This window comes from Phalaenopsis equestris, unplaced genomic scaffold (genome assembly GCF_001263595.1).
Source record: "Phalaenopsis equestris unplaced genomic scaffold, ASM126359v1 Scaffold000694, whole genome shotgun sequence".
NCBI lineage: Eukaryota > Viridiplantae > Streptophyta > Magnoliopsida > Asparagales > Orchidaceae > Phalaenopsis > Phalaenopsis equestris.
The window spans coordinates 395,416-407,515 of record NW_018165134.1 but is presented as its reverse complement, the minus strand read 5'-3'; the positions used below and the strand labels follow the sequence as shown (position 1 = coordinate 407,515).

Here is a 12,100-nt window from a genome sequence, read left to right as displayed (position 1 = left end):
ATATATATATATATATATATATATATATATATATATATATGGGTCTAACCACCCCTGTTTTGGACACATTAGCCCCACGTGAAGAAAATTACCACAAGACAGGATTTAGTGTCTGCTTTAATTGCCTCTGGGGCCCCCCTGGCAATACTATTTCTAATTATGCGATTGATGTTTTGCCGGATGACTCTGCTGGGCAACCTACACCTACAAACATTATTGAAAACAATACTGAAGGATCCTTATCTATAAAGTAAAATGTTTGGTCCGATAATTAGGAGAGCCTTGCAACTCTTCATCCCCAGGAAGTATACGGTGCAAAGGTAACCATTCATACTTTACATACACTAGAACCTAATGTGGTTACAACAATTGACAATCCTTCTACTGCAATTCTATCACCTCATCTAAACGAGCAAGCCGTTACTATTAGTCAGGCGCAAGGGATTCAACAACTTATATAGCCCCGACAATCTGTTGATCAACATACTGATCAGATGAACTAGTCTTCGGACTAGGAATGACAGATTTACACATCCAGGAGGAAGAAGAAGAATTGTGACCTACTTGAGCTCAGAAATCTAATGGATGATATGTTGGTTACTTCTGGTAATGACATGCAACTCATCAATTTGCTAGATGACTCATTTCCTAGAATTAGAGGCAGAGGCAAGACTAAATTGAGTCGTCCCTAAGCACATTTTGGTGGTTTTGACTTTTTTTGGTATTACATGTATCTTTACTTTTTTGTGTGTTGTACCGTGTGGGTAGGGTACCTTTCTAGGCCCACTCATATAATCTATTTGTATCCTTTCCTTTTTTTAATATATATATATATATATATATACACACACACATACTAAATGCTAAAGTGTAATTATGCATGCTTTAAGAAAAAAACGAACAAATCCTTGTTCGTGTTCAACTCCTTTATATATCAAATACTAGAAAATTATTTATGTTCAACTCGTTTGCTTAGCGAACGAATCGAACACGAGCCTCTTAACAAGCCGAACACAAACTGTTCCCGAACAATAACCCTTTTTGGCAGCCTCACTTTTTATATTTTTGCCGCCCTAATCTTTCATATCACATACAACCATTTTAACTTTAAAAAAGTGAAATACACATTTTCATACATAAGGTGGTATGTATGTAAATCTGCCATTTTATTAGCATTATTTGTTTTGGTTAAAGGTCTTACGCAATAGTTTGTAGAATCAAGATACAACACTAAAAAAAATGACACGAGGCTTTATCAAAACCGCCCGTTGAACATACATGAATATAGTAATCATGCATGGTTAAATATGATCTTATTGATGAAAATGTATTTCATGAATGTTCTTTTGAAAATGAATCATATCATATCTACAGTTATAATTGGTTTCTTTTGATATTGTGGGAAATGAATCTTCACCTACATTAGAATCTTTTTATGTACTCGAACCTAAATTTGAGCGACATTCAGAATTGAATGAGTATTAGACGACATTCAGAATTGAATGAGTATGAGAACAATTTTGAATCCAAACCTTAAAGAGAAATTAAACTTGACAATCACGTTGGATCTATGTTTATATTTAAACTTGAACTGCAACTTAAACCGGAATCCAATCTTTCCTCTGAATCTGAGCTTTTATGTGAAATTCAGTTTATTCATCAATTGAACCTACACCTTTAATAGAATCTGTTCTTGATAAGAACTTGAGCCCATAGAAGGCAGCGATTCTAGTCTTAAATGTACAATTGAACAAATTTTGTTTACTATGCTTGATGAGTCAGTTGATCAAAATAATATAGTGATTTTCTAAATGTAAAAATGAACAAATAATATCCATTATAGTTTATGAATCAATTAAGTGAATTCATAAATAATTCATTAGATGTTATTTGCTGATATCATTACTATGATTGATGTTCACCATGATATTTATTTTATTTAAGTTTTGTTTCTGATATGCAAAATCATAAAAGAATCTTTGTGAGAAAGTAAAATTGAATAATTATTTTAGTGATTTTTTTAAAGAGTGCCTTAAAAGAATTTAAATTTGAACTTTCATATGTTTGGATGAACATAAAAGAGCACAAATCTTCAACACTAATAATTTTGCCATTTTGGTTAATTTTTTGAAGTTCTTATTCATTCATATAGTCATATCATTTTTTTTAGTTTCTCTTCAATTTTCTATGTCGTATTATTATTTATAAATTGTTATAAGTTATTTTTGTCTTTTGAACATGTTTGATATTTTATATTTTCATTTCCTGTAAACTCACTAGTGATTTCAGTTCAACTTTTGTCAGATTTTAAGAATAGTACATGTTGCAATCTGTTGTTGTTCCTTCTGTGGTTGTGGTATCCTCTATTTCCTTACACTGGCTTGGTTGGTTGGTAGCTGATCCTAGTTACATGCACTAAAATTTCTATCTTTTTTGTTACCGTTCATTGGCTACATTATAAGGTAGTCTGTTTCTCTGCTGGCTTTGTAGTCTTCTACGGAATCTTGCTGTTTCTATGATCAGATATTTTATTTTTGGGGCATTTGCTTACATAGCGCACAGTCCTTATGTATTTTCATATCTCACACCTAAACTTTCATTTTTACACTCATAGCGCACAAATCTTCAATACCATCTTAAAAATAGCACTATTATCACTTTTTAAAAGTCAAATACACCTTTCGATACCTTTCGATGCATATGTTTAAAACATCAAAATGCTATGTATTTAAATATGGAAGCTTAGGTGTGAGATATGTAAAACATAAGACTTGTGTGCTATGTATGTAAATTTCCATTTATATTTTTGCTATATACAATCCAATTTTGTACAGGGAAGTGGGTTCTTTGACTTAGCGTGCATGTTCTTCTCATTTCCTTATGAAGTCTCAGATTATGTGCTACTTGAACTTTATACTTCCTTCTGTAGTAATGTTCAGTTGTTTACTCTCGTATACTTGTTTTGGGTACAACTGGGATTGTTTATTGATATTTTTGGATTGAAAATTTTTATATTGATGAAATCAAATGATGTTGAAATTTAAACTTGCAGTTATTACTAGATTTTTGGAAATTCTGATATGTTAGTTTTTTATAGTTTTCATTATAAGCAGATCCTTGAGCATGTAAAATTTAGTCCATATTTTATTGAAAATTTTGCTTCTTTTGAATACTTATTTGCTTTACATGAGAATTCTTCATGCGCTTTACAAGTATCAAAGGCTTATCTTGGTATCAATTTGAGGCATGAATCTTTAGACTGTTGATTTCCATTATTCTTCTTTCATCTAGCTTATTTTGTAATTGGTTTGTGTGTTTGATTAATATCTTATGTAGTTCGTTTCATATTAGTTTATTTTTTTTGGTGTGAATCTTAATAACTCTGGAATTTTGCATCCATTATCAGATTTCATGTGAAATTTAAAGACCTTATATTGCTGTATGAATGAATTAAACTTTTTTTCTGGTTTTGCACTAAAGAGCCTAATCTTTACGTGAGTTAAAAATTGAGAATATCTCAAAAATGTTTAAATTGAAATAGATTATTAAGTGGAATCTTAAACCTGACTAAAGCAATAGCTATCGTATGGTTGGCCGCGAGTATGATGATGAATTAGCTCATTTTCTGGTTTTTTTGTGACTATTTAAGAATTGCAAAACGTGCTCCAAATATAATTTGAAGCCTTCTGACAGGGTCCAACCTCAGTCTGATTTCTTTCTTTTTGGGAATGAACAGGTATGAATTGTTTGTTGGTCAGCCACCATTTTACACAAATTCAGTGTATGCACTTATTCGACAAATTGTGAAGGTCCATATGTTCTTATCTCTTTGAGATCCATTTGTATACTACAAGTTGATCTAAAAAATACCATTTAAACTTTTTTAGTACCTGTAATAGGATCCAGTGAAATTTCCTGAAGATATGAGCTTAAATTTCAGGAACTTCTTGAAGGGTTTGCTTAACAAGGTTATTTTCTTGCATTTTCCCACAGTGGTCTTCGGGAACCCATTTTCCAATCTTGTGAATATCTGATGTAATTTGGTTTCTGCAGGTACCAGAGAAAAGGCTATCTTGGCCGGCTCTATTGGAGCACCCATTTGTCAAAGAACTTACAAAGGATAACTTAACCTTTGTAAGTTCTGCCTTTGAGAGAAAAAAAATCTTGAGCAATAGCTAGTTTCACTCCAAAAAACTGTTCCTTTGAACCGACCTTATATGCAGGGTTTTTTTTCCCTATGAATTTACGATAAAAAGTGCAGGGTGCTGGTAATGTCTCCTGCAAGGGATTTGTTGGCACAGACAGGAGGGAAGCAAACAACTGCACTCTTGATCTACCATCTGAATCTGCTGCTGACAATACTTGTAATATTCTCTGTTGTTTAACACATTGCTTTATATTGGAACATTTTGTTATGGAATTTGAATTTAACTTTTATAATTTGTGATAGTTAAGGCGAGCTCTTCTTCTCTGGACTGTGACAAAAATGAAAATCTCTGTTCCAATGTCCCTGTAGACAGTCCTGGTTTAGCCACAAATGGTCAGTATGATGAACCATTAGTATGTCAACGTTTTCCCGGAAATTATCAATCAGGTATTGGTCTCTTTCATACATCAACAAAGGATTCTAGAGTTTCGCTACAAATGCCACTTTTTTTATTATAATACTTGCAAATACCTGTCTAATCACATCCTAGGATTCAGTATTTGACAACTAGAGTACTCGGTTGGCTCTTTCTTTGACTTCGGATGGAAACAATGAAATCTATGCTTGACATGCGATCATATGGTTTAAATTATTTTAAGAAATCGACACAAGTAATCAGTTAAATTAGTGTTGATTTCTTAAAATAACAAGATTATCATGACGAAACTTCTAGCCTGTCACCCTAGAGTCTTCTTCTCCTAATAACCCTCTAATTGGCTTAACCTTAGATTTAAGTTACGAAGCCCTAGATCAAATTGGTTAGGAATTTAGCCTACCACTCTAGAAACACCAATTTACACCCATCAACGAATATCTTCCTAACATTGCATTAATTTTAGGACTACTTTTTATTCACCTATCAGTTCAATTTGGTTCTTCCTAATTTTTAAATTCATAGCCCTCTCAAAACTTATGACTTACAATAGGTTTTAACATACCAATTGACCAGATTGATTAGCAAATGAAGCATGAAGTAAGAACCATCACTATGATATAAAAAACCTATTCTAACATGCATTCTAACATCTTAAACATTCATCCAATTCATTGCAAAAGAAAAGTACAAGAATTATACTTCACAAAGCAAGTATCACACAACATAAAACTTCATTAAATTAAAGCAAATTCATTAGATAAGTGTTTACAATAAGTATAAGATAATAAAGAACACAATACTTAGCTTTTTTCTTCTGAAAGAAAAATGAAAATCTCTTCAAAAAAATTGCCTGCTGATCCATGCAATGTTAATACAATCCCTTACGTATATCTCTCAAAATTTTCTCACCAATCTCTTCAGAAAATGTAAAAATATATATTTCCGACTTTTATTTATGACCTCTCGGCCTTCTTGGAGAATTTCAGGACTTAAAAAATACTAAAAGGTCATTTTCCAAATGCCTAGATTCGTCAAATAACTCCTTGGGGCGTGCATAAATTGTCCCTGGACAGTTCAGGCTGAGAATGGCGCCTAGGCGACGTCTTCTCTGTTTTCTGGGCTGAGAGGCGCCACTCTGCTGGCAGCACCCCCATTTGCTCACATTTGCTTCTGTTTCGCCTTGTTTCAGCTCTAATCCGCTCCAAGTGTTATATCTGCAAGATAATCATGAAAATACTCTTTCTTTAAAATACAATTTCATTCAAAAACATATGATAAATGTAAAGGTAATTAAATATAAAAAAATATCAAAATTTCCCAAATTTAAACGTTACTTGTTCTCAAGTAACACTGTAACTTTAAAAACCAAATTTGTTATTTTGAGGTAGTGGGTTTCAGTAAAGTTTCCTATAATTTTGTCTTAGAAATGTTATAGTGTAACTTTGGAAAAATTATAGCAAATCAACCTAGGACTAGGGTGTAAGAATATCTCATATTCAACTTAGGAATACTGATTTTCTATTTAAGTTATTGAAATTTGTTAAACTAAAAACTCTTAGAAAGTTTTTTAAAAAAAAAATGCAATCTATCAATACCAATTTGAGCAATATTAGATAAAAAATAAGCTTAGTATTGTTTCTAAGTCTTTTTTGAAAAGATTCAAGTGAAACAAATTTTTTATTAGGCTTCTTCTGAAGCTTCTTCTCACTTTTATTTCTTTTTTACTTTTTTTTAAGTGTCTTTTTTCAATCTTTTATATTTTCATGTGAGGATTACTATATCGGGATAAATCTTAATAATTTTGAATTTCACTATTATCTTCCTAAAATTAAAAGCTCAAAACTTTCCCTCACTTTTTAAAAGTGTAAGTATTAGTTTTATTAAAAAAATTTCAATAAAGACTCAATCTCTTAAAGTGTAAATCTGAGAATCTTATCTTTTTAAATATTCAACTTCTTTCTACCGTAAATAACAAAATCGTTTTTCTAATATTTCCTACAAAATATCTTAACTCTACAACAATTTTCTTCACATAGGATCCCAATTAAGTTTTTTTTCTAACATTCATAAAATCAAAATTATAATAATCTAAAGATAACACTACATACCACAAGTCATTTTAAAAGTGATCTCAAATGAAATAAGGCCACTGAAGACAAATAAAGTTTAAGTTTTAAAAATATTTCTTCCCCCTAAACATGATTTTTAACATGCATAGCATTCAATACAGAAAATATAAGCGTGAAGAAAAATAACTGAGAAATTCTATCTACCACGAATGCTTATCTGAAACATCTTTAAGTATTCATCATGATAGAATAATGTGCAGCAGAATGTAAATCTAAACTAAAACATGTTGAATGAAATTAAACTAAGGAAAAGTCTAATTATCACAACAGGTATCAGCATAACAATATATATTGTAATGTTCCTTAAGCTCTCTATCCTGTTGTAACATATACACAAACATCAACACATAAATGAGATCAATTATTCCTTCATCTCATGACACCTCCGATCAATTGGGTGCTTTTAAATGCTTATCCCTGATATATTGGCTCAGGAGCACCAACCTCAGACATGACCTTATCCCTTTAAGTATGCACCTCTAATAGTTATAAGAGTAGTGTAAGATCATTCTAGGTTTTTCTTCAATTGGTTTATTGAACCATATCGAAGAAAACAATGTCACATAAAGGAAGTAACATAATTTAGATGAACATGTTCTATGTCCAAAGTCATCATGTCTCCAATTAATCCTCAAGTCCGATTTAGAACTGAGTCGTAATGTACTCGTTAATGCAACTATTACAAGAAAAAAATATAAGTCTAGTCACAATGAGAATTTAAGGAATCACCTCACTCATGACGCACAAAGTTCAAATCAATCCATTAATAATTCAAACATCCCCCAACATCAATCAAATTGATTAATCCACACTAAAACAAACACATCACACCTCAAACAATTACAACTCACAAACATACTAACAAAGACAACCTATGGACCTCCCATAAAGCGCTTGGTTTAATGTTGTCAACTTGATGAATCTCAACGTTATACATTTTTCACTTGCTTACCACATTTTCTCCCTAGGGTCTTCTAATCCTCCTAAAAGTTTTCTCTAGTTTTGAGTCGTATAATTCAAGGTCTGCAGTATGTGAGCTAAGCATTCAACTCTAAAGACTTAATTAATAGGACAGATATCCAGTACTTCAAGCACTCAAAAATATTTTTGGTATTTTGGATTTTCTTTTAAATAGTCTCATAATAAATAAACACACTAGATAATAACCTCACAATTTTCAAATCTAAGTCTTTCAGGTTCAACTAAAATTCTCCTAAAGCTCTTACCGTTGTTTCCCTTACAACGACGCCAAAAAATTGACCCGATTTGCAGTTACACAGTTATTTGGTTTCCTGACAAAAACTTGACACAATTTCTTTAGGCGGCTAGTGTGCAAAATGTATATGCTATAGAGTTTAGAATTTGATTTATAGTTTACACATTAGAGATTCTACGAAAGTATACCTATTGTTTAAGTAATATATGACTCTAATGGAGTCCCGATTATCGATCCCACAGGGAAGCGATGTAAGAAATCTCTAAGGCTAAGTTATAGCTATTACTATCAGGTTTTAATTTTTAATGCGGATTAAGGGTATTTTTCTAACAATTTCTCCTAAATACAAACATAAATCTAAAGTTAACCTAACTAGATATATTGGTTTGATGAATTTTGAGGTGTAAAAACTACCTTTCTCTTGTGTCGATTTAGATAATATGTAGGAATGTGATACTTAGAATCTAATGTGACCAGTGACAAAATGTAACATGCATAACGTAGCTCAGTTAACCTATGGATGTTTCCTTCAAATAATTAGATTATCACGGCGAAACTTGTAGCTTGTCACGCTAGAGTCTCTTTCTCCTAATAGCTCTCTAATTGACTTGATTTTAGATTGAATGTACGAACCCTAGATCAAATTGGTTAGAATTCTAGCCTGTCATCCCAGAAATACCAATTTGCACTTATCAACGAATATCTCCCTAACATTGCATTGAATTTTATGACTAATTTTCCTATATCCATGAGTTCAACGTGGTTCCTCATAGTTGTTAAAGTCATAGCCCTCCTGCAACTTATGAGTTTACAACAAATTTTAATATATCATTTGACCATATTGATTAGTAAATGAAGCATGAAGTAAAAACCATCACTATTATTTTAAAAACTTATTCTAACATGCATCCTAACATCTTATATATTCATCCAATTCATTGCAAAAGAAAACTACAAGAATTCTACTGTACAAAACATGTGCCCCACATAATAGAAAGCTTCATTAAATCAAACCAAAACCACTAAATAGGTGTTTAAAACAAGTACAAGATAATGAAGAACACAATACTTAGTTTTTTTCATCTGAAAAGAAAGATGAAAATCTCTCCAACAAAGTCTCTTGCTGAATCCATGCAATGTTAATATAATTCTTTACATATATCTCTCAAAATCCCCTCACTAATCTATTTAGAAATGGTAAAATCTACGTTTCCTACTATTATCTACGACCTCTCGGCCTTATTGGAGAATTTCAGGACTTAAAAATGCCAAAAAGTCATTTTCCAAACGTCTAGATTTGTCAAATAACTCTTTGGGGCGTGCAAAAACTACCCTTGGACAGTTCGGGCGCCTAGGTGCGAGTCTGCGGTGTCTAGGCTCCGTCTTTTCTATTTCCTCGGCGGAGATTGGCTCCTAGGCGCCAGCCTGTGGTCGTTTCAACTCCAATCCGCTCCAAGTACTATACCTGCAAGATCAACATGAAATTAACCTTTCTTTATGATGCAAAAATCTGTGATAAATGTAAAGGAAATTAAGCATAAAAAGACATAGCAACGTTTTCTAAAAATAAACTGGAAAGATCTTGCCTTATGTTGCTGATTTTTTAGTTTTTTTTTTCCTCGGTAGCCTTTCTTTTAACCCCTTTTTTTTCTATCTACCCTCCAAACGTTATGTGCATGCTGGTACCACAATCAACAAAAGTACAACCAAACACAACGAAAGGTTGTCATGACAAAGATGCCACTCTCCCTGGTTTCCTTTTATTGCATTTATATTTGCAACTTAGGTGCAGCTGTAGATACTTATACTGTCCATTACTTGCTCCGATAAAAATCAATTGTTCTGTTGTGGGTGAGAAAAATTATGGATCATGCTTATTAATAGTTTCTTAAGGAAACACAACAGTTTTTTGAACATTTTTTAGAAATAAAACTAGAGGTATTACACGGGTCTTCAGTTGGAAATACAACTACACTTAGGTGCTTATCATTTCCAAGTGATGCAACACATGTCACACCAAATTTTGAACGTCCACTCTCGGATCAAAATGAAGTGCAACAGGTAAATAATTAAATCAAACACATTTCTCACCATGATCTATCCTAAATTTATGATTGAGTTGAAATTAGTTTTTCTAGATTACTACAACACAAGCCTAATTTTCATGATCATCCAAATGGATTTAAACTAATATCAATATGGAATTATGCATAACTTAAATCAGCAAATTGTATTATAGAGCTTCTAAAAAAATTAATAGAAATTTACACATATCCATGACTTTACTTTATGTCATGAATATCTTTTTTTTTCTGATATATCCAAAATTATATATCATTATTTATATGACAAAATTAGGTTATCTGTATATTGTCACACTTGCTGCTTTTTGATGTCTTAAAAATAACAAACATAATATCTACAACAAGAATAATAACAAGCCTTTATCCCACTAAATAGGGCCAGTTACATAGGTCTTTTTTCTCTATTGTGTCCTATTTAGTGTCATATTTTCATTAAATTCTACTAAATTAAAATCATTTTTTATACAACAGGACCAAGTCATTTTAGGTCTACCTCTACCTTTCTTAGCATTATTCAAATCTAAAACATCTACTTTCCTAACAAGCTCATCATATGGTCAACGTTTAATATGGCCAAACTATCTGAAGCGACACTCTCTAATCTTATCTGTCACTGGATCTACTCCAACCTTTTCATGGATATATTAATTTCACATATTGCCTCTTAATGTAAAACCACCCATCCATTCGAGCATTCTCATCTTAACAACTTAATTTTATTCTTCTCTTTTACAGGCCAAATTTCTACAACATTAAGCGTTGTAGGTCTCACCACCATCTTATAAAATTTTCCTTCGAGTCTAAACGGTACCTTCTTATCATACAATAGTCCCGTATCCCTCCACTTCAATAATCCAACTAGAATTCTACTAATAACATCCCCATTAATACCATCATTTTGAGCAATAAATCTGAGATATATAAAATATTCACTTCTTTTAATAACTTGAACATCTATTGTTATATCCCCACCACTAGATCTACTATTACCAAAATTACATTCCATGTATTCGGTTTTAGTTCTACTCAAACAAAAACCTTTAGACTTTACAGTTGACCTCCATAATTCAATTTTTTCTTGAATTCTGTCTAGTCTTATCCACAAGAAGGTTATCATCAATGAAAGGCATATGCCAAGATACATCCTTCTATAAATGTCCAGTAAAAAGCATCCATAACTAAAGCAAAAACATATGTTCTTAAAGCTGATTCATGATGTAATCCAACTAAAAGAGGAAAATTTGTGAGCAATTTTCTTTGTACTTGAACACAAATGACAATTATAATATATATTTCTTTAATGATTTGAATATAGGCAATATCAACATCTTTCTTTTCTAGAACTCTCCAAAGTAGTTCTCTTTATACTTTATTGTGAGTTTTTTTTTTAAACCAACAAAATTAAATGTAAATTCTCTTTAGTCTCTCTATGCTTTTCCATGAAACTTCTCAATAATTGTATAACATTCATAGTAGACTTCAAATTGATTTTGAGAAATTTTAGTATCTCGTCGGAACCTATGGTCAATCACTGTCTCCTATAAGACCTGACATGAATTCAAATTGATTTTGAGAAATTTTAGTATCACGTCGGAACCTATGGTCAATCACTGTCTCCTATAAGTTTAATGTATGGCATGTTAACCTAATTCATTTATAATTTGCACACTTGTGTATCCCATTTTTTTTAAAAGTAGAAACCAATAAAATTTCTCCACTCATGAGACGTCTTTTAAGCTTTTAAAATCATATTAAAAAAATTAGTAAGCTAATAAATTTTCAAAGTTTTAAAATATTTTCACACTTTTATTGGAATACCATCAGGTTCTATTGTCTTTTCACACTTCATTTTCTTCGAATCCTTCTCAACTTCTATTTTACTAATGGGACAGTGGAAATAAATAAATTTTGTTCTTATCACTAAAATCAATTTTATTTCTATAATATTCATTGAAAATTTTATCAAAATATCTTGCACATCTATGTTTAATATCGTCATCTAAGAAAAGTAATATTTAATTTTCAATCGTAATACACTTTTTCAAATTTTTTACTATTCTTCCATTTTCATGGCTAGCTTATATATAT

The 12,100-nt window shown here is 31.5% G+C and overlaps 1 protein-coding gene across 1 annotated transcript in view; it reads left to right on the top strand.

Annotated features, from left to right (window-relative positions):
* LOC110030300 (serine/threonine-protein kinase TIO) overlaps window positions 1–12,100 on the top strand; it is a 99,296-nt gene that overhangs the window by 41,405 nt on the left and 45,791 nt on the right. The window contains 5 exon segments of the mRNA XM_020732944.1: window positions 3,737–3,809; window positions 3,900–3,968; window positions 4,054–4,134; window positions 4,257–4,364; window positions 4,456–4,594. Of these exon segments, the coding sequence (XP_020588603.1) occupies window positions 3,737–3,809; window positions 3,900–3,968; window positions 4,054–4,134; window positions 4,257–4,364; window positions 4,456–4,594 (470 nt within the window).